The 23,471-nt window shown below is 30.1% G+C and overlaps 1 protein-coding gene across 2 annotated transcripts; it reads left to right on the forward strand.

The window, feature by feature from the left end:
- Positions 1–15,324: 15,324 nt before the first annotated feature.
- On the forward strand, positions 15,325–22,766 carry LOC119605361 (cyclic AMP response element-binding protein A). 2 transcript variants are annotated; one of them, XM_037958409.1, is made up of 5 exons: positions 15,325–15,595; positions 18,134–18,876; positions 18,943–19,461; positions 19,541–19,684; positions 19,842–22,766. In XM_037958409.1, exons 1-5 carry the CDS (start codon positions 15,340–15,342, stop codon positions 20,034–20,036), a joined length of 1,857 nt encoding a protein of 618 aa, XP_037814337.1. In that variant the 5' UTR covers positions 15,325–15,339; the 3' UTR covers positions 20,037–22,766. The 2 variants fall into 2 exon arrangements, with proteins under 2 accessions (XP_037814337.1, XP_037814336.1); XM_037958408.1 differs by having other exon boundaries at positions 15,351–15,595; positions 19,532–19,684.
- The last annotated feature ends 705 nt before the right edge of the window (positions 22,767–23,471 follow it).

Raw genomic sequence — 23,471 nt, forward strand, 5'->3', positions numbered from 1 at the left:
GCCAAATTTAACAAACTGTAATAGACATTTTATTGTTAAAGTGTGTTTAAATTTATTACACATTTTAAAAATATAAACTATTGCTTTAATTCTATAGATAAACACAATGTAAACGTTAGGCGTTAAGCTACTAATGTACAAAATAACTTATTTCATTAGGAAAACCTTTAGGTCAAAGGTTGAATGTTTAAATACACAAAAATACTTAAGGCCTAAAGGTCAGCAGTTAAACTGGTCGTGTTAAAACACAACCTCCTGCATTCAAAGGCGTTTCTGTATAGGAATGACAGTCTTTCTTAGCGACACTTTTTTTCTGTAGTAACGAGACTTCTTAGGTGATAATTTCCTTTATAGAAGTTAACTTAAACGTTAGCAGTAAAACTCGTCGTGTTAAAACTCAACCTTCTGCGTTTCTGTATAGGATTGACAGTATTCATTAGCGACACTTTTTCTGTAGAAACTAGTCTTTTGTGGTGATAATTTCCTTTATAGAAGTTATCCTAAAGGTCAGCAGTAAAATTCGGCGTATTAAAACTTAACCTCCTGCTTTCAAAGGCGTTTCTGTATAGGATTGACAGTCTTCCTTAGCGACACTTTTTTCTGTCGTAACAAGACTTCTTGGGTGATAATTTCCTTTATAGAAGTTAACTTAAAGGTTAGCAGTAAAACTGATCGCGTTAAAACTCAACCTTTTGCATTCAAAGGCGTTTCTGTATAGGATTGACAGTCTTCCTTAGCGACACCTTTTTCTGTAGTAACGAGACTTCTTGGGTGATAATTTCCTTTATAGAAGTTAACCTAAAGGTCAGCAGTAAAATTCGGCGTATTAAAACTTTACCTCCTGCTTTCAAATGCGTTTCTGTATAGGATTGACAGTCTTCCTTAGCGACACTTTTTTCTGTAGTAAGAAGACTTCTTGGGTGATAATTTCCTTTATAGAACTTAAACTTCTTTGGTGGCACTTTTGCAAACAAGTCTTCTTTGGAGAATTTCTTATTATTTTCTTTAGAAACACTTGTTCTAAAGAAACGAATCTTATTTGGAGCCTCTTTTCTCTATAGGAAGATCATGTTCTCTATGATGTATACTGGATGGTGACTTTCCTTCTTTGAAATTACCTTTCTCTCTAGAAACGGTGCTTGCTTGGAGACAGTTTTCTTTGGAGAAACAATACTTCTTTTAAGACAATATTCTCTTTTTTTGTGTTCATTTTGTGATACACTTTTCTCTATAGAAACTATTCTTCTTAGAATACTGTTTTCTCTATAGAAAGTATACTTTTTTCTCTTTACTTTTATCTACGTTTTGTGATAAACTTTTCTCTATAGAAATGTATTCCTCGGGGGACATACTTTTCTCCATAGAAACGAGTTTTAATAGGACGTCATTTACACTCTTTAGAAAGCAAGTACTTTTTTCTTTTCATTTATTTTTACTTTTGTCTTGGGATACAGTTTTTTTCTATAGAACGAGTCTTCTTGGAAGACTTTTTACCTATAGAAAGTAGTCCTGTCTCTATAGAAATGTGTCTTCATATGACGATCCTTTTCTCTTTAGAAAGCAAAGACTTTTTTCTTTTCATTTGTTTGATACACTTTTCTCTATAGAATGAGTCTTCTTGGAAGATTCTTCCTCTGTAGATAGTAGATTTGTCTCTATAGAAATGAGTGTCCATATGACGATCCTTTTCTCTTTAGAAATCAAGGACTTTTTTCTTTTCATTTAGGAATACACTTCTTTTTATAGAAACTAGTCACTTTTGTCAATAAAAACATATTTGTTCCAACAGAAATGAGTCTACTTGGAAGATCATATCATTGATCAAACATCTTTTAGTCATGTTTTTTGCAAAACTTTCAATTTGATGCTCCTTAAAAATTTAAAGGTTAACCACATATCGCAAAATACAAGTTCATAATGATCATAAACTATTAATTTTTTGGGGAAAATATTATAATTTAAAGTATAAAGCATTGTTTTAAATTTACCACTTCAATAATGTTTCACCTTTTTTTTACAAAAGTTTTTCCTAAGTTTCCTTACAATATGAGCGTGTTATGGCAGAAAAACAAAAATTCCACTTGAAAATGTATAATTTTTTTCCTATTTGTTTAAATAGTTTTTTTTTCAACAATATTTACAAGACTAGCAATAACAAAGTTTTAATTTTTATAACAATTCATTATCTATTTTTTTTCTATAATTTTATCAAGTTTTCTTGTAATTTCTATACACTCAACAGACATGCAGACAAAACTTACACTTATAATTTACAATTAAAACAACAACAACAAAAAATGAGTAGAAGAAAAAAAGCAGACAATTGTTGTTCAACTTGGTAACAGTTCCTTTCATTTGTTTAATAACAAACAAACAACTTTCTTTTCAAGGCACTCAATGAATGAATTGAAAGAAAGAAACAAAAAAAAAAAAAAAAGACAACGAAAAATAGCAACAAAATTTTGTTATAAATACAACAAACAATAAGAAAGATTGTTGCTTACATGTTAGCTGATTTGTGCTGGCTGGTTTGGCTTACAACATTCATATGATTTTCTTACTTTTAACAAAAAAAAAAAAAACTTTTGTTATTTGCTTGGCTGGCTTACTATATAGTTTGGTTTGAATTGAAATTGGATTGGTAATATGAAACAACTAACCAACAGCAACAACTACACTACTGCAGTCAGTGTTCGTTCGTTATATGAACTTTGAATTGTGGGAGCGAACACCTTTCACTTTACTACAACTAGCAATGTTGGCTATGACTGTGTGTCTTTTTTTTTTTGTCGGCTCTGGCTGTGTGGGGCTGTTGGTATGTTGCTTAAGAAATACATCATCAGGTTTAAAGCGAAAAATTCAAGAAAATAATATATATATACAAATTTATGTAAAAACTGTTAAAGTAATGAAAACTTTAAGAAAAAAAATTTGTAGCTTTAGTGTAAAAAAAGTGACAGGGTTTTTTATATCTATGCCACAGTTTTTTTTTTTTTTTTGTTGCTGCTGCTGTTTTTTTTTTACAATCAATGCATACCAAATAAGCAGCAAATTTGACTGTCAGTTTTGTTTTCTTACCGCAAAAATGTGAAAGGTTTTTTAACTTGTTTTATTAATACTTCTCCTTCTTCGCTGTTTTTTTTTTAACCCATCGCTAGTTTATTTTCTTTAATTAAAGCCCTCTCCTCAGCTGTATACGTTTGTAATCTGTTTAATGAAATTTATTGAAATTGATAACAATTGCTCTTAAGGAAAGTAATTTACAGCTGCAGGCCAAATAGTTTCTTTTTTTTTGGTTTTAAGCTGAAAGTTGTTTAAAAAATGTGGCAAAAAGGGGTCAATTTATTTAGTCAAGGTTAGATAGAGAGCTTTTTGTAAGATAAATGGTTTTTGTTGAGTTTGGCAAATTGTTAAAGTTTTAAATAAGTCTTAGAGTTAAGAGGAGTATTTAAGAAAAGATAAAAATCTTTAGTTCTCAAAATTTTTTTCGCTTAATTTTTACTTCCAAAAGCTTTTTTCACTAAAAATAAACGTTTTCATATATTAAAACCTTTATTACTAACGTGAAAGACTTTCCGCTAAAAAGAAAACATTTTCTGTAAAATTTTCGCTTGTTTTCTCTAAAAAGCTTTATATTAATACAAAATCAAGTATAACTAGCCTTTACGCTAAAAAAGCTTTTCCACCAAAAAAAGCTCTAGATATTTTTTTCATTAGAAAAGCTTTTTGGTTTTAAAGACGCCTTTTTGTTTTTACTTTTATTTTCACCTTGGAATTATTTTTTAATAAAAAAGCTTTTTTGGCTCTAAGAAAGCTTTTTCACTTTTTTCAGATAAAAATTTTCTCTAGTTTTCACTAAAAAGCTTTTTATTAAAACAATTTTTTTTTTATAAAAACAAGTAAATCAAGCCTTTCCGCTTAAAAAAAAGCTTTTTCAGTAAAACATGCTTTTCCTACAAAAAAAAAAAAAAACCAAAAAACTTTTTCTTTAGAAAGGCTTTTTCGATTTAAAGACGTTTTTACTTTTATCTTCACCCTGGAAGTCTTTTTTAATAGAAAAGCTCTTTTGGCTCTAAAGAAGCTTTTTCACTGTTTTCAGAAAAAAAATTTCGATGGTGTTCACTAAACAGCTTTTTTTATGAAAAAGTTTTTTATAAAAACAAGTAAATCAAGCCTTTCCGCTAAAAAAAAAAGCTTTTCCTCCAAAAATACTCAAAAAACGTTTTCTTTAGAAAAGCTTTTTGGCTTTACAAACGTTTTTACTTTGCTTTTACTTTCATCTTCACCCTGTAAGTCTTTTTTAAAGAAGCTTTTTCATTTTTTCTGAGAAAATTCGCTTATTTTTATTAAAACAAAAAGCTTCTTATTAAAACAAGTAAGCTTTTTTCACCAAAAATGCTTTTTCACCAAAAAATCAGTTTTCACCAAAAAGGAGCTTTTCAATAAAATTTTTTATTTTTTACTCAAAGAAAGCTTTTTGAAGTATATTCTTAAAAAGGAAAGGAGCTTTTTCAAAAAAGCTTTTTTTTTACCAAAAGGAGCTTTTTTAACTAAAAATTTTCATTTTTTACTTAAAGAAAGCTTTTTGAATCATATTCTTAAGAAGGATGTTATTCAATATAAAACGAACCAAAAAAGCTTTTTTCAGCAAAACAAGCTTTTTCTCTAAAAAACTTATTTTTACTTAAAGACAGCTTTTGGAACAATATCCTTAAGAAGGATGTTAATCAATATAAAACTTATTTTTAAGAAATATTTTCTCTACAAAAATCTTGTTTAAAATTAGTGTTTATTAAAGTTTAAAAAGTACAACAACAAATTTAAAACTTTTGATTAAATAAGCTTGCTTAAAGAAAATGAAACCGTAAACAAATCTGATGTAATACAGAAAAATAAAAGAAAAACTTTTGTTTTTCTTTGAAAAAAACCTGAAAATTTGCATTTCCCTATTTATTTAAAAGTTAACAGCTAATGGATACCTATATTTATTTAGACCTAAACAGCTCTTTTATAAGTTTTCCAGTAATTTATTTAAATTTTTTGTTTCTATTTTTGTAAAATATGAAATTATGCAAATTTTGTGGTAAAAACCAAACTTACCCTCATTAATTAACGTAAATTTATTATAAATAACAACATTTTTCACTTTCAAAATAGAAAAATATTTCATAAACAAGTGTTTAGAGCGAAGCTACCTAAATAGTAAAAGTTATATAAAACTGAAAGACTTTTAAAATTAGAAAATTTTAAAAATAACATAAATTTTGGGGGAATAAATGTTGAAATTAGAAGAAAATTTATTGCCGAGACTAAGGAAAAGTTTAATAGTCCGATGAAAAGAAAAGTGAAGGGAGCTTTTTAAAAATTTCTTAATAAAAAATGTAAAATGTCTTTGTTATAAATGGAAATGGTGTAATTATTACAAGTACCTAGAGTAATTAGCGATAGTAGCTGGTAGCAACAACAACAACAAATAAGTTATTAACAATCAATTTAATACCATTTGCTTAAGTTGTTGCTGTTTACAGCACACATATACACACACATGTTTAGAGTTACAGTTTTCAAACAACAACATCCTTGAAAAAAATTACAAAAACTACAACAGCAATAGCAAAAAACCTGCACCGAAAAAAATGCATTTAAAAATGTTGACATAATTACCTGTTGCTATTTACTACCTGTTGTTGTTTTTGCTTTAGTTGTTGTCTTTGCTCAGTAACAGTAAACATTTTTTCTAGTAAATATGTATGTTTGTTAGTAGTGGTTGCTTTAGTTAAGTTTTTTTTACTAACGTTGTTGTTGTTTTTGTTTTCTAATGTTTGTTTTATTTCTGTTTGCATGGTTGAGTTTAACAGTTATGCATGCAGTTACAGCAACAACAACAATAATAAAAATAACTAAGAACAGCTTTTAGTTTGTTTTTTTGCACAAAAAAAGAAAACTACAACAAATATTAAATAAACATTTTTTTCTATACACTTTCACACTGAATATATACCCCTTTAAAACACCACTCCCCGCCCCCTTTTGCAAACTCTTGACTCCCCCCCCCCCCACAAACAACAAATTCTAAACAAATATTTACATGTTTTGAAAGAAAGGCTAGAAGAGAGTACAATAAAGAAAATAACTGTAAACATTTCTTTTTCATTAGCATACCAATACTCTCTCTACACGCTTGCTCTCTCTCTCTGTAGTCAATAATACATATAAATGAATAGAGTAAATAAATACGAAATAAAATGCGTAATGTTTTTGGTATTTGTTAAATATACTGCTGCCAATGCTGCCAACTAATTACGGTTTGTCTTGGTCGACTGGCTGTTAAAAGGCAGCCATACTTGTCTATTCTGTTTATATACTAAGCCGACGATCATGGTCAATAAGAAGAAGCTTTATACCAACAAACAGCTAAAAACTAGAGAGAAAAAGGAATTTATGCACGTTCAACATGTTTACATTTTGTTATTGTTGTTGTTGTTATTATTGTTATGTTCATTGAACAAGTGACGCGACCCAACCACCATTAACCACTTTCTTAACATATCTTCTGCTTTTTCATATTGTTTTCTTTTCATTACTTTTTTCTCTTTAATGTTTTGTTTATTAATGACCACAAACAACTAGTCAACAACATAAAAACAACAAAAAACTACAAAAAAAACTATTTACTACCAACTCTGTCTAACGGCCTTAGGCAAAGTCGGCAGCAACAGTTTTATTCCGATTCTTATGTTTTGGTAGCAACAGAGCGTAAATAAATATAGCGCTTAAAGTTCATTAACCCTCTAGCGTTTAATGTGTTTCGCTGTCTCTCTAAATCTGTGCTGTATACTACTAACAGCAACAACAATATGTATTATGTTTAAGAATTTAGCAATTCTTGTAAAAAAAAACTAAACATTAAGCAAGACTTAATTTAAAAAAAAAAATTTTGTGGAAAAAAGTTGTTAAAGAAATAAGGTCGCTTCTAAATAAAGAATTTTCAAAAACAGAGAGATAGAGAGAAAGAAGGAAAGAAAAAGGTGTGTGTTTAAAAAGAAAATAAATAAACAAATCACGAGTTGTTGTCTAAATTATGACTAAAACGTTTGTTAAATACTCTCTACTATCAAATCAACGAATTTTACTAAATTTCGTTTGCAAATAAGCCAAATAGGGTTTGACCATAAACTTAGGAAACAGGAAGTAAATTTGGTGAAAAAAAGTACTAAATTTTAACTAAAATGGTACTTTTTCACACAAACTGCAAAACTAGAGGTGCCCGGTCCTCGTTGCAGGCCCTCGATTGTACATGTGGACTCTACACGTAAAGATCTATATACCTCTACAGGTCCCGTAGTTCCTGACTTTATCGAACAAACATTACTCCTTTATTTATATAGATATAATCTTATAAGGAGTCTGGAAACAAAATTAGCTGAGAATACTTTTATGCATTTCGAAATTAGTATTTCTTTCCCAAAGATCTCCACTTGCAAAACTCCAACCACTTCTTTAGTTAATAAAATTAGTTGTTGGGTCCATATAAAGGCTACAAGTTGGTTGTTCTGGTCGATCTCGTAAAGCCGAGCTTTATTACTCAACTGATCAATAACCACATTTACCCAAAAACATCTGCAGAGCAATTTTTGGAATGTTAAAAAACCTCGGGAATCAGAAAAATCTAGTCTAGATTGGAGTATCCAAAGAAAATCCTTCAGCTCAATAAGCATTTCAACCAACATTCGAAACTCCCAATGATCTCCACTTCTTAAAATCCAAATGTTTCTTTAAAATCCAATGTAAGGGCAAAAAATTAATCATTGGATCCAAATCAATATTATCAGGCTTTAATTTTCCACATTTCCTTAAAATTAGATATTGCAACTGCTTAAGATCTAGCCGATCTTTCTTTAGCTGTTGTCTCGATTGAGATCCTCAAAGATAATCCATACCGTGTTATAAGCATTTTATTCAACTTTTGAGTCTCCCAATGATCTGCACTTCTAAGACTTGGTTTCTTTTAAATCCAAAGGGATGGTATTAAAATGAATTTATTGGATCCAAATCAATGTTTTCTGCCTTTCCATTTCATCAAATGAGATTATAGAACAGTTAATGATCTCTCGATGTCTGGTCTCCCAATGATCTCCACTTCTAAAACTTGGCTGCTTTTAAATCCAAAGAGAAAGAGATAAAATAAATTCATTGGATCCAAATCAATGTTCTCTGGCTTTTCATTTTTCACATTTTCATAGAATGAGTTTATTGAACCGTTAAAGATCTCTCGATGCCCCAACGTTCCCAAGTATTAAATACTTCCATTGCTTCTTTAGCAGTTGATTTCTGAACGAATGAGTAGTTCAAACTGCTTAAGATCTCTCGATTTTCCTAAATTTAGATAAACCAAAGTATTAAACACATCCATTGCTTGTGAAGCAGTTGATATCGTGAGCTTTCGCTCCTACGACTATCGGTTCTTTGTCCCGAAACGACTCTGAGTTCAACGAAAAACAAAGACTAAGGCATTAAGTACTCTTGATTCCTTTGATTCAGATCATCTGAAGTATTAAACACATATATTGCTTGTGAAGCAGTTGATATCGTCAGCCTGCGCTCCTACGACTATCAGTTCTTAGGACCGGAACGACACGAAGTTCAACGAACAATGACCAAGGATTGTCAACTCAGCTACAGCGACTTTACAAGTGTCGCTGGTGCAACAACAACAACTGCCTTAGACTTTCTAAAGTATTAAAGGCAACTATTGCTTCTTTAGAAGTTGATCTCACTTTAAATCGTTGATGTACAGGAATAAAAGGAAGTAATTACATTGAAATCAGGACTGTGGAACACAAAATTCCTTCAAAATCGTTGATTAGAGTGCTTAACAACTCTCTAAAACTGGGATATTAAACATCTAGATCCTTGCAAAGTTTGCGGTCTTCATAAACCTCTCAACGATCTATATCAAAAGATATGTATACATTTTAAAGAAATCCATGTCTTTTTATAGGAAATGGGATTGATTGAGATCTTTACGAAACTTTAAGATCTGTAATACGAGGTCTGTGAAAGTTTTAAACTCATTCATAGGTTCCCTAGATTTTGATCTCAGTACAAATTCTAGATTAGCAAGAAACAAAATGGCGGTAGATTGAAAGCAGTTGTAAATGTCAAATATCCTCGCAAGACACGTTATTTACAGCAACCAGATCCAAAATTTTCAGATCTTCTACATGGGATATTGAAAAAGGTCTTTGAAGGTTAAAACAGAGCAAAAAAGATATTTTCTATCTAATTCTATGTTTGAAGTGTTAATGCAGCACAAACCAAAGCAGTTAGATAAGATTCGAAAGGATACTAAGCACCACGACCCTGTTTTGGATCTTTTTTGCAGCCCCTAAGTTCATCAAACCAGGTTCAATTTACTCATGAAAATAACGGGTTTGATTGATGACAGGTTTTATATATATTCTTCGAGAAGCAGCAATCAAGATTCTAAAGCAGTTGGCAGTTGACAAGTGTTTGAAAGATCAGTCATTGGAAGATATTAGTGCGATCTGAGGTTTCCATATCTAGTTTCGTCGAATGCATGAGGATTTTGAATGAAAAATTTATAAAGGATGTAAATGATACAATATCTTTTAAAACAGTTCCTTTTATTTCAATTCCTAGTTAAAGTAATTTTAGCTTCTGCTATCTTAAAGCCCTTCTTTTGAGGACTCTATACCAAATCAACAAAAACCTGTTACAAAAGTGAACATAAAGCCAACATACCTTTCTACCTTTTCTTCTTTTACATAAAAGAACTATAATAAAAATAAGAGAAGAAGAACGCGATCAACAAAAAAAAAAAAAAAGAGGAGGAGAAAATTTTTAGAATCAGGTTGGAAGAAATCAAGCTAGCTGGATTTATAACATGCCATTAAGCATAAACAAACTTTACAAAAAAAAAAAAAAAATCAACAAGAATTTCCAGCGGCAATAAAAACCACAACAACACAAAATATAAAATTTTTACTCTTGAGCTTTGAATTAATTTTGAAAGTCAGTCAGTCATTCAGTCAGTGAGTGACTGAGTGAGGGAATGATTTGGTAAAATTATTTTCTATACATAGTATTAAAGTATTTTTAAAAACTGACGCATAACTGTAACATAAAAGAAGAAAGTTTAACTGATCATTATTGTTATTTTTTTTTTGTACTTTTATATTTTTGTTTAATTTTTTATATACATACATATGTACATACATAATGTTAATGCTGTCAAATTGTTACATTCAGTACATGTTTTGAAAAAGAAAAAAAAAATAACCGAAATTGTATCAAAAAAATAATTTCACAATCATTTCCAAAAAAACGCTGAAAAAATAATGATTTGCTTGAAATATATATATACTTCGTAACTGAAACAAGTTTTAACTTTATTTGAACTAATTTTTATTTTAAATCACTTAGTTTTTGTTGTTGTTGCTGCTGTTTGCTGGTTGATTTCTTAAGAAATCCAAAAAGTATTTACTTCAATAAATTAATCAGCTATAGAGCAAGAGAGAATGTACAAAATATTTTATTAAAAAAAAACAAGTTTTGGTATTTCGTATTTTGCAAAAAAAGGCTTGCCTGTAACTTTTAGCAAAAAAAAAAAAAATCTTGATAAATTGTCAAGATTAACTTTAAGAATATAATATTTTTTTTGGTTTGCATAATTTGTCTTAAAATTGAAATTTAGTTTTGTCTGTTATCTGTTTTAATAATACTGGGAATTTGTTTATGAATTATTAGTGGTTTCTAAATTACCTAAAGAAACCAAAGTACTTCAATATTTACCTATCAATTTTCTGTTCTACTGTTTCTACTTTTGATTATTCAATTGTTGTTGATAATGTTTAATTTAGTGTCGGATTTCTTATCACTATTATTTTGTATTTCAATGTCAATATTGCAAAATTTTGCTAAAACGCCAAGAAATTATCAATAGTTTTGTGATAATTGGAGCACACGATGAATTTTAAATGCACCTTAGAAGTGATGAGGTAATTTTTAGAAAAAAAAAACAAAATTTGATTATAAATTTTTTCTAGAGAAGCAGCAACATAATGTCTGTTTCATATCAAATCTAAGAGTTTTCTAGTTCTAGTTTAAATCTAGTTCAGTTCTAGTTTAGTTCTAGGTCAGTTCTGGCTCAGTTCTAGTTCAGCTCTAATTCTGTTCTAGTTCTGTTCTAGTTCAGTTCTAGTTCTAATTCTGTTCTAGTTCTGATCTAGTTCTGTTCTAGTTCTGTTCTAGTTCTGTTCTAGTTCTGTTCTAGTTCTGTTCTAGTTCTGTTCTAGTTCTGTTCTAGTTCTGTTCTAGTTCTGTTCTAGTTCTGTTCTAGTTCTGTTCTAGTTCTGTTCTAGTTCTGTTCTAGTTCTGTTCTAGTTCTGTTCTAGTTCTGTTCTAGTTCTGTTCAAGTTCTGTTCTAGTTCTGTTCTAGTTCTGTTCTAGTTCTGTTCTAGTTCTGTTCTAGTTCTGTTCTAGTTCTGTTCTAGTTCTGTTCTAGTTCTGTTCTAGTTCTGTTCTAGTTCCGTTCTAGTTCTGTTCTAGTTATGTTCAAGTTATGTTCTAGTTATGCTCTAGTTATGTTCTAGTTATGTTCTAGTTCTGTTCTAGCTCTGCTCTAATTCTGCTCTAATTCTGTTCTAGTTTTGTTCTAGTTTTGTTCTAGTTCTGTTGTAGTTCTGTTCAAGTTCTATTCTAGTTCTGTTCTAGTTCTGTTCTAGTTCTGTTCTAGTTCTGTTCTAGTTCTGTTCTAGTTCTGTTCTAGTTCTGTTCTAGTTCTGTTCTAGTTCTGTTCTAGTTCTGTTCTAGTTCTGTTCTAGTTCTGTTCTAGTTCTGTTCTAGTTCTGTTCTAGTTCTGATCTAGTTCTGTTCTAGTTCTGTTCTAGTTCTAGTTCTGTTCTAGTTCTGTTCTAGTTCTATTCTAGTTCTCTTATAGTTCTGTTCTAGTTCTGTTCTAGTTATGTTCTAGTTCTGTTCTAGTTCTGTTCTAGTTCTGTTCTAGTTCTGTTCTAGTTCTGTTCTAGTTCTGTTCTAGTTCTGTTCTAGTTCTGTTCTAGTTCTGTTCTAGTTGTTCTACTTCTGTTCTAGTTCTGTTCTAGTTCTGTTCTAGTTCTGTTCTAGTTCTGTTCTAGTTCTGTTCTAGTTCTGTTCTAGTTCTGTTCTAGTTCTGTTCTAGTTCTATTCTAGTTCTGTTCTAGTTCTGTTCTAGTTCTGTTCTAGTTCTGTTCTAGTTCTGTTCTAGTTCTGTTCTAGTTCTGTTCTAGTTCTGTTCTAGTTCTGTTCTAGTTCTGTTCTAGTTCTGTTCTAGTTCTGTTCTTGTTCTGTTCTAGTTCTGTTCTTGTTCTGTTCTAGTTCTGTTCCAGTTCTGTTCTAGTTCTGTTCTATTACAGTTCCGTTCTAGTTCTGTTGTAGTTTTGTTCTAGTTCTGTTCTAGTTCTGTTCTAGTTCTGTTCTAGTTCTGTTCTAATTCTGTTCTAGTTCTGTTCTAGTTCTGTTCTAGTTCTGTTCTAGTTCTGTTCTAGTTCTGTTCTAGTTCTGTTCTAGTTCTGTTCTAGTTCTGTTCTAGTTCTGTTCTAGTTCTGTTCTAGTTCTGTTCTAGTTCTGTTCTAGTTCTGTTCTAGTTCTGTTCAAGTTCTAGTTCTGTTCTAGTTATGTTCTAGTTCTAGTTATGTTCTAGTTCTGTTCTAGTTCTGTTCTAGTTCTGTTCTAGTTCTGTTCTTGTTCTGTTCTAGTTCTGTTCTTGTTCTGTTCTAGTTCTGTTCCAGTTCTGTTCTAGTTCTGTTCTATTACAGTTCCGTTCTAGTTCTGTTGTAGTTTTGTTCTAGTTCTGTTCTAGTTCTGTTCTAGTTCTGTTCTAGTTCTGTTCTAGTTCTGTTCTAGTTCTGTTCTAGTTCTGTTCTAGTTCTGTTCTAGTTCTGTTCTAGTTCTGTTCTAGTTCTGTTCTAGTTCTGTTCTAGTTCTGTTGTAGTTCTGTTCAAGTTCTGTTCTAGTTCTGTTCTGTTCTGTTCTAGTTCTGTTCTAGTTCTGTTCTAGTTCTGTTCTAGTTCTGTTCTAGTTCTGTTCTAGTTCTGTTCTAGTTCTGTTCTGTTCTAGTTCTGTTCTAGTTCTGTTCTAGTTCTGTTCTAGTTCTGTTCTAGTTCTGTTCTAGTTCTGTTCTAGTTCTGTTCTAGTTCTGTTCTGTTCTAGTTCTGTTCTAGTTCTGTTCTGTTCAAGTTCTGTTCTAGTTCTGTTCTAGTTCTGTTCTAGTTCTGTTCTAGTTCTGTTCTAGTTCTGTTCTAGTTCTGTTCTAGTTCTGTTCTAGTTCTGTTCTAGTTCTGTTCTAGTTCTATTCTAGTTCTGTTCTAGTTCTGTTCTAGTTCTGTTCTAGTTCTGTTCTAGTTCTGTTCTAGTTCTGTTCTAGTTCTGTTCAAGTTCTGTTCTAGTTCTGTTCTAGTTCTGTTCTAGTCCTTTTCTAGTTCTGTTCTAGTTCTGTTCTAGTTCTGTTCTAGTTCTAGTTCTGTTCTAGTTCTGTTCTAGTTCTGTTCTAGTTCTGTTCTAGTTCTGTTCAAGTTCTGTTTTAGTTCGATTTTCGTTCTGTTTTCGTTCTATTCCAGTTCAGATCTTGACCGTTGATATAAAGTATCCGGAGCTTAGTCTCTGATTCAATGTTAGATAATATTTTTTTCATTTTGAAAAGGAAATTTAAAAAACATACGTAAATATTTAAATTATCTAAAAAAAATAATTTAATTATCAGACATTTTAATGACAAAACCTCTATTATTTTTCGTATTTATTTAATTTAGACATAAACATATTGTACTTAATCAAAATAAATATTAGTTTATAAATATGTGCACTTCAATAATAAATACCTATAAAAAATACTATTATTATGATTATTATTTTTTATTTATTTTATCAATTTCATAGGTGAAGGACTTTTTTTTTATTATTTGGCAAATCATAGAGACACTTTGAAATAATTTCTATAAAAAAAAATTAAATTAAATTTTTGCACAAGATATGCAAAAGACTTAACGAAAAAAAATTTCCAATTTGATAAAAAATTAAATGAAATAAAAATAAATAAAAAAAAAACACTTGAAAATGTCAGGGTAGTATATAAAAAAAATTTATAATTTTTTAATGATTTAACTAAAAAATAGTAGATATCTAAGAAAATTTATAATGAAATTAATTTCTTTTGGAAACTTATCGTCTGCAGCAAGTTTTAAGGGGAATCTTATATTATTACAATTTAAAAAAAAGTGATAAATAGTTTCAAGAAGTGTGTTCCACAAGCACTTGAGCACAAGATGGATAAGATAAGTGACTGGGGCAGGGACTTTTATATAAATGGCTGGCCAACTGACTGACTATTGCGAAAAAATGGGGTTCAATGCAATCAATACCAAAATAAGTTAAGCACGACACTACTTAAATAGACGTTGAGTTGAGTTAATGATGAAGATTTGTTTGAAATTAAAAGCAATGACAAGTATTTCAATACACGGCCATTTTGTTTCTTTTTTTTTACAAAATTCAGCATTGATATTGATTTGCTTTTGCAATAGCTTCTTTTGATTATTTATAATAAATATGGAATTCCCATTGGTTATTCAAAATAAACTTATCTATAATTATTTATTAAAAAAAAAACTTTCTATTAGATTTTAAGGTTAGATTATTTAAATTTAAAAATAACTTTTTTTTTGAAAATAAAACTAATGCTGGTAGAACCCTTCCCCCCGAAAAAAAAGAGTACTTGAAATAGAAAACATACAATTTCATTGAACAGCACAAAAACTCATGTAGACAAAAATTTTACAAAACAAAAAATAAAATATATTATTAATAATAATGAAATGAAAACCCCACAACTAAGAGTAAAACTGATAAGATATCAACTGAAACAAAACAACAGAAACAATTCATTAAACAGCCATACATACCCACTCTATACAAACTTATGAAAATTTACAGCAAAACATTTAGAAAAAATTAAAAAAAAAAAATATAAAATCTAAAACGCTCTTCCTCAGCTATAAAAAAAAATTAACAACTTTACGTGTTTTTTATAAATATTTTTTGTTATTTTTATAAAAAAAACTGTTCACTGCAAACAGATACGCTGCTAGTAGAAAGATTTGAAATTGTTCTCATTTGTTTGGGGGTTGTTGGTTGTACATGAAAATGCAATTTTCATATTTTTCATTAATTTTTATATAATTTTTTTTTTTTATAAATATCATTTTATCATATACTCTTTTTTATTCTAAATGTAGTACAATATAATTTTAATATAGTTTTCTATTTAATAATTTGTTTTTCATGTTTTGTGTGTGTGTGTTTTGTTTGTTTATTTATTTACAGACCGATTCATTGAAATTGTCAACTGATAGCGATATGCACGATTGGTTTTTAGAACGAGATGTCAAAGATGCTGCAGTTATACTCAATGACAAATTAATATCGGATGCTCTATTGAATGGCACACTACCAATTAAATCGGAACACTCCTACAGTCTTAATAGCGATGGAGATTCTCTGCCAGATTCACCACACAGTCTCCATACTAAAATGGATGGTGAGTAAAAGAAATTAAAGCAAACAAAATTCAAGGTCTCTTTTTCAAATTTAAATTGAAATGTTCTAGTGCAGTTCTAGTTCAGTTCTTGTTCTGTTCTAGTTCAGTTCTAGTTCAGTTCTAGTTCAGTTCTAGTTCAGTTCTAGTTCAGTTCTAGTTCAGTTCTAGTTCAGTTCTAGTTCTGTTCTAGTTCTGTTCTAGTTCTGTTCTAGTTATGTTCTAGTTCTGTTCTAGTTCTGTTCTAGTTCTGTTCTAGTTCTGTTCTAGTTCTGTTCTAGTTCTGTTTTAGTTCTGTGCTAGTTCAGTTCTAGTTCAGTTCTAGTTCAGTTCTGTTCTAGTTCAGTTCTAGTTCAGTTCTAGTTCAGTTCTAGTTCAGTTCTAGTTCAGTTCTAGTTCAGTTCTAGTTCAGTTCTAGTTCAGTTCTAGTTCAGTTCTAGTTCAGTTCTAGTTCAGTTCTAGTTCAGTTAGTTCTAGTTCAGTTCTAGTTCAGTTCTAGTTCAGTTCTAGTCCATTTGTAGTCCAGTTCTAGTTCATTACTAGTTTAGTTCTAGTTCAGTTCTAGTTCAGTTCTAGTTCAATTCTAGTTCAGTTCTAGTTCAGTTCTAGTTCTGTTCTAGTTCAGTTCTAGTTCTGTTCTAGTTCTGTTCTAGTTCTGTTCTAGTTCTGTTCTAGTTCTGTTCTAGTTCTGTTCTAGTTCTGTTCTAGTTCTGTTCTAGTTCTGTTCTAGTTCTGTTCTAGTTCTGTTCTAGTTCTGTTCTAGTTCTGTTCTAGTTCAGTTCTAGTTCAGTTCTAGTTCAGTTTTAGTTCAGTTCTAGTTCTGGTTCAGTTCTAGTTCTGGTTCAGTTCTAGTTCAGTTCTATTTCAGTTCTATTTCAGTTCTATTTCAGTTCTAGTTCAGATCTAGTTCAGTTCTAGTTCAGTTCTAGTTCTGTTCCAATTCTGTTCTGGTTCTGTTCTAGTTCAGTTCTTGTTCAGTTCTAGTTCAGTTCTAGTTCAGTTCTAGTTCAGTTCTAGTTCAGTTCTAGTTCAGTTCTAGTTCAGTTCTAGTTCAGTTCTAGTTCAGTTCTAGTTCAGTTCTAGTTCAGTTCTAGTTCAGTTCTAGTTCAGTTCTAGTTCAGTTCTAGTTCTGTTCTAGTTCTGTTCTAATTCTGTTCTAGTTCTGTTCTTGTTGTGTTCTAGTTCTGTTCTAGTTCTGTTCTAGTTCTGTTCTAGTTCTGTTCTAGTTCTGTTCTAGTTCTGTTCTAGTTCTGTTCTAGTTCTGTTCTAGTTCTGTTCTAGTTCTGTTCTAGTTCTGTTCTAGTTCTGTTCTAGTTCTGTTCTAGTTCTGTTCTAGTTCTATTCTAGTCTTGTTCTAGTTCTGTTCTAGTTCTGTTCTAGTTCTGTTCTAGTTCTATTCTAGTCTTGTTCTAGTTCTGTTCTAGTTCTGTTCTAGTTCTAGTTCTGCTCTAGTTCTGTTCTAGTTCTGTTCTAGTTCTGTTCTAGTTTTGTTCTAGTTCTGTTCTAGTTCTGTTCTAGTTCTGTTCTAGTTCTGTTCTAGTTCTGTTCTAGTTCTGTTCTAGTTCTGTTCTAGTTCTGTTCTAGTTCTGTTATAGTTCTAGTTCAGTTCTGTTCTAGTTCAGTTCTGTTCTAGTTCAGTTCTAGTTCTGTTCTGAATTAATTTAGTTCTAGATAGGTTCTGAATTAGTTCTAGATCTGTTCTAGTTCAGTTCGTAACTAGTTCTGTTCTGATCTAGTTCGTAACTAGTTCTGTTCTGATCTAGTTCTGAACTAGTTCTGTTCTAGTTCTGTTCTAGTTCCGTTCTAGTTCTATTCTAGTTCTATTCTAGTTCTGTTCTGTTCTATTTCTGTTCTAGCTCTGTTCTAGTTCTTTTCTAGTTCTATTTTCATTCTAAATCAGCTGCAGTTCAGTTCAGGAATACATGTTCCTCTATTTTTCATTTGATTTATTTAATAATCATTAAAAATGAAAACAAACGAACTGAAACACTTGTACAATTTAAAAATTTTAAAACAAATTAGTAAAGAAAGCAAAAAATAACAATCATTAAAATATTAATAAAACAATTAACAGATTTATGTATAAAACAAATAAGTTTTATGAACTGCCATAAAAAATCATTGACTCGTGTTTTAATAAAACAATAAAAAACAAACTGAAAAATCAAAAATAAGCCTAAAAAGTTGACGAAAAAAATATGTAAATAAATATTTATAAACTTAAGAAAAAGAATTAATACATTGTTGAAATATTCTGGTATTGTATTTGGAACAAAACAAGAAGAAAATAAAAGAAAACAACATAAACATTTGAGTAAATATGACTTAAAAAAACAGTTAAAAATATTAACACAAGTGCAAACATGGTTGATTCGTGATGTATGGGATGACGCGTGTTTTCTTTTAGTAGCACATTACGTTGGGCTGCTTATTTCCCAATCCGTTAAATAAATTATCGTATATTTATATAGACAGTTAAGAAAGAAACTGTTGTTCTTATTTAAACAAGTGTTTTATTGTGGCTTTTGTTTTTCATTTCAGACATGGAAGATGAATGCTATCCCGCCATTTCGCTTAAAACTGCTACCAGCAATATAAGGTCTCTTAGCACAGCCACCATAGATCCTAGATGTCTAACAATCACCACCTGCTCACCAATGGCCAGCACCTCAACATCGTTGGCCTCTTCCTCAACAGCAAGTATGTCGGGTTTGAATTTACATCCCTTGGTTTCAACGGCAGCTTCTACCATAACCAGTCAATCAAATCCTACCTTGTCCTCAACAAACAGTAGCCATTCCTCAAATATATATGCTGGTCTGTGTAAAATAGCCACTACCGCACCCATAACGCTCAATTTGCGCCAATTGGACACATGTCAAACATTGAACACCTCCACAGATGCCAAATTGTTGGTGAAACAACAACAACAACAACAGTTACCCGCCTTACATACAACAAACACACAACAGCAGTTTCAAATGCAACAGCAGCAGCAACACCAGCAACAATATCTACCTCATGATGATTTAGTTAATATGATGGATGACTGTGAATCTAGTGTTTCCTCCAGGGAGGGCAGTCAATCACCTGATATTTGCTCAGACATAGAAATCGATGAATCCTGCATTAAAAACGAGCCCATGTCTCCCGATTCTAGCTGTCCCTCTAGTCCTGAGGGAGGCGATGAGTCAGCCGCTAATAACAACTCGAATGGCACTCTTAGTCTAACCATGGCCAATATGGCTGCTTTCACAAATTCCGATCTTGTATTTGAACACAAGGTAATTGAAACGTCTTTGATTTATTTCTTGAAAACAATTTTAACTTTTAATTTGTAAACTTTCTAGGATGGCTGTCTACAACTAACACCCTCTTCACAAAGCCTGCTCAAGTCACAACCCTTTATATTAAGCTCAAGTGCCCACAATGTCATTATACCCAAAATTACCATTAAATCCGAGGGTAATGTAACAAATACCGCTACATTTGTTAACGCCACAACCTCCGTAACAAAAACAAATGCCACCTCGTATGGTTTGCCCTTAACCCCGCCTTCTTCGCACTCCAGTGATGGTTCCGAGGGTAATCTCACACCTGAGCATATGCTATCACCACAATCGCCTACCTCTTCTTCAACATCCGCCGCCGCCAACAACAGCAACACCGCCATCAACAGCAATGCGAGGTCAAGTTCGCAACCAACCAGCGGGGTTTTGACAGTTACCTCCATTAGGCGTAATACCAACAGCTCTGCCTCGTCGACTACCTCCAGCACAAGTTCCAGCGTTAGTATGGGACGTCATGCAAGTGCTGGTGGTGGCTCTACCCGCCAGCCCATACATACACCTTTGATTAGCTCACAGCCAGTAAGTATTTGAGAGTTTGGACATTCAAAGGGCTTGGACAAAGTAATTAATTTGTAATTTAAAACTTTTGTTTTTGCAGAAGGGTTCTACGGGAACTTTACTTTTGACGGAAGAAGAGAAACGTACTCTATTAGCTGAGGGCTATCCCATACCACAAAAGCTACCATTAACCAAAGCTGAGGAAAAGTCATTAAAGAAAATCAGAAGAAAAATCAAAAATAAGGTGAGTTGTAGGAGAGAATTTGAGTAATTTTCATATTTGAAAGGTGCTGTTGAATAATAGGAGATACATTTCCATATTAGTTGACTCTCTGGCTCATGTTGAGTACTTTCTCTTTTAAATATTAATTGTTTAATTTACCTTTCTCTTCACTTTACAGATTTCCGCCCAAGAAAGTAGGCGTAAGAAAAAAGAATATATGGACCAATTAGAACGTAAAGTTGATATTTTAGTTAATGAAAATAACGACTATAAGAAACGTGTCAAAAATCTTGAAGATTCCAATGCCAGCCTACTAAGTCAATTGCACAAATTACAGGCTTTGGTAAACAAACAAAACCTCAAGAAGTCTTAAACGACTCTAAACTGTTACAACAATTTAGGAGAAAAGTAAAACAACAACAACAGCAACATGTTGGTAAACTAAAATATTTAAAAAAAATTGTTCTCATAACATTCCCCCACCCCTCCCCCCTCTCTAACCACTACCCTCCTAAACAAACTCTAATATTTTATTTATTAGACTTAAGACAGGAAATATGTTTAAACTAAAGGCGTTTGTTTAAAAAAAAAACACAAATATTATATAGATTTTACCAATATATTTATATAGAATTATATTTACAACAACAACAAATCAAAATATATTTATGTGTATTAAACAAATAATAAGAGCTTAAAACCAACATTACAAACGCCCACCCGCCCTTTATTATGCTAACTTTAACTTACTTTAATTAGAGAGCTTAAATCTTAAAGTTTAACTCTTTTTTATTTAATAATTTTTATAAAAAAAAACTTTCTGTTTAATTTAAATGTTTTTTCAAGTAGCATTTTTTTAAAAAGATTTTTCATTACTTTTTATTAAACTTATAACTGGCTTAATATATGAAACCAGTAGAAGTAATAGAAGTTGTTAGAAAAAGAAGTGAAACTAGTAAAGAATATTAAGATATTGTTTGACTGCCTCGCTATATGCCAATTATAAATATTTGTCTAGAAATTAAGTTTCGCTAAAAAGTCGTCTTCTATAGAGAACATATTTTTTTTAGTAACAAAAACAAGCAAAGTTAAGTTGAGGTTTTTTAAGCAAAAAATATATAGAAAGAAAATAAATAGAAATGACGTTATGTTTTAATAATGTTCTGCTTTTTGTTAGTTTTTTTTTTTTTGTAATTTGTTTTTTTTTTTTGGGCAAATTTGGCTGATGATCTAAATAATATGGTCCTTCCGTTTTATAGAATTATAAAAAAAAAAAACAACAGAAAAATACATTCCCTGGTCGAAAATAATAAAACTATTTATAGTTAAAGAAACTAGTGTTTTAAAGTTTTAACTAAATTAGTAATTGTCTCTATTAATTGTAAGCAAAGCCACTTAGTTTAATTAGTTTTCTTTTATTTTTAGTTAAACAAAATGAGAAATCTTCTCCGAGCCACTTTAAATATTTGTTTTTAATTCAAGTTTTTATATACATACTACTATATATTAGGTAATATTATTAAATAGAATGTTTTTTGGCAAAACAATTCTTTTAATTTACTTTAAATACTAATTATTTTGCGTATTCAATTAAAGAACAGCAATGAGATGTTAAACAGGATTTTTATAGGAGTAGAAAGTGAGTGTAGATTTGTAAAATATAAGATATTGGATGAGAGTTTTACTCCAATATAAAAATAGTAAAAAATTTGTTAATTTTGGGGAATGTTCCTTCAGGAGTGTTCAGAGGATCTTGCAGCAGCAGCAGATATTGTTCCAATTATTTTTTGCATGGACCAAACTTTGAGCTCCAATTTCCAAGTCATCGAATTTTAACCCAAAACATGCGATCCAATTCAAGTACTTCTTTACACCAAACGAACAAGATTTTCGTATAGAATCCATGAATTTCTTCAATGAGCTAGATAATCAGGCCAATCAGGAACAATTATTCCCCGGGAATTTTGTTCCCTTTAGCTGTAGGAGAGAGAACAACCTCCCAGAGAGTTTATTATCCAGAACAGGCCTGTATTTCTTTTTCTCTCATCTCTACGGAGATTAGTGCAAGTGTCATTCGTATTATCCGATAATCATTATTCTTTTTGTGCCTGATTTGGTGAGAAAACTTTATTGAGTACAAAAACTGCTTAAATATCGCCAATTTTAGACGATTTTATGAAGCTAATAGTATTGTATTTATTGAGTACAAGAATTGATTAGAATGTCATTTGTTAAAGATGATCTTTAGGAGTTAAAAGAATGATCCATGGATTTTCACAATTCTCCGAAACTTTTGAATGTCAAAAGCTCTGCAAATTGTGTTGATATCTGCTTGAAATTTGATGGACTCCTACAGTTTAGTCCACAAATCAACATCAGCTACACTTCAAACAGTAAGTTCTACAAAAAACACTTTTTTCAAAGGGTTATAACTTGCAATTTTGCTTAAAAATTTAACATCTCAAGGCTTAACGGGACATTTATTTGCAATTTATCGTTTATTAATATTATATTAATTTGAAACAAACTCTAAAAAGAGTTCTAAAAAAGGGTTTTTTATGCCTATGAGGCTTAAATAATAAACAGAAAAAAAGCTTTAAATATAATTTGTGTATAAGAAGAAAGGGGAAACAAATAAACGATAATTTTAAAAACAAAGTCTCAAAGATTTCTTTCAATTAAAAAAATAAAAACTGATATTAAAAGCTGTTCTTGAAAACAAACTAAAATTTCCCTCTATAATAATAAAATACATAAATTAAATAATTATTGTTAAGTTTTTTTCCAATAGTTTAAAATAAAAATTATGTAAAAACTTTTTTAGTTTTCTTTTTTTTTTGTGTAATTAGCTATTTAAGTTACAGCATGTTGATTTATTTTAATTAAAGCTAAGAATTTATTACTTTGTAAACAAACACACACACAAACACAACAAAAAATACATTTTATTATTTTATAATAATAAAAAAAACAAACACCAGGAATTGTATGAAACGAAATTTAAAAGAAATGCATGTTGAGGTATAATGAGAGTGAATGTTTGATTTTGTTAAATAGTCCAATTTTTAAATAAATTTTAATAAATAACAAGAATTTAAATGAATGTAATGAAAAATCATAAGATTTTTTTTGCTGTTAATAATGATATTGATTTTAATTTAAAGAAATATATATATTTTAATAAAATTATTTAATAATAAATTTTAAAATCCAAAAATATTATAATTTTTGTTCCGCTTTAAATAAAAATCATGTTACATACGCATAAACGTATTTTAGTTGCAGTCGAAAGAGTCATAATTTTTTAAGTTTTTATTACTTTTTATTTAATTTTTGTGAAGTTTTTTTTTAGAAGAATTTATATTAAATTATTATTATATAAATGTAATTTGTTTTTTTTTTTAGGATTCATTAAATCCTTATTTTCTTTAATAATTGAAATACCATAACTTTAATTTTGGTTTGACCATATAAAACAATTTAATTACTTTTTGATATTTTCTTTAGAATTCAATAATTTGTATAAATTCTACACAATTTTATGTGCAATTTCTTAGTTAAATTTTGTTCGCAATGAACAATTAATTTTATTGGTTTTAAAATTATTTTTTTCACTTGTTTTCTTAAAAACGAGGCGCAATATTTTTTATAAAAATTATTACTTAATATTATTTGCAAAAAAAAAAAAAAAAACATTTTTTATTGTATTTTTTTATATGTATGTATATTTATTAAATACACAATGTTGCATTATTTAATTAAAACAAAAAAACGTTAAGGAGTATGTAATTGAAATGTAACGAATTAA

The sequence above is a fragment of the Lucilia sericata genome, unplaced genomic scaffold (genome assembly GCF_015586225.1).
Source record: "Lucilia sericata isolate MDLA Ls3-8-SP2 unplaced genomic scaffold, ASM1558622v1 Contig000478F_arrow, whole genome shotgun sequence".
Classification (NCBI taxonomy): domain Eukaryota; kingdom Metazoa; phylum Arthropoda; class Insecta; order Diptera; family Calliphoridae; genus Lucilia; species Lucilia sericata.

Excerpts from the sequence above, each read along its gene's own strand:
- LOC119605361 (XM_037958409.1), top strand. The coding sequence starts at position 15,340 with ATGTTTTGTGTGTGTGTGTTTTGTTTGTTTATTTATTTACAGACCGAT. Across the intron at positions 15,596-18,133 it reads TCTCCATACTAAAATGGATG|ACATGGAAGATGAATGCTAT; the intron begins GTGAGTAAAAGA and ends TTTTCATTTCAG. Across the intron at positions 19,462-19,540 it reads CTTTGATTAGCTCACAGCCA|AAGGGTTCTACGGGAACTTT; the intron begins GTAAGTATTTGA and ends TTGTTTTTGCAG.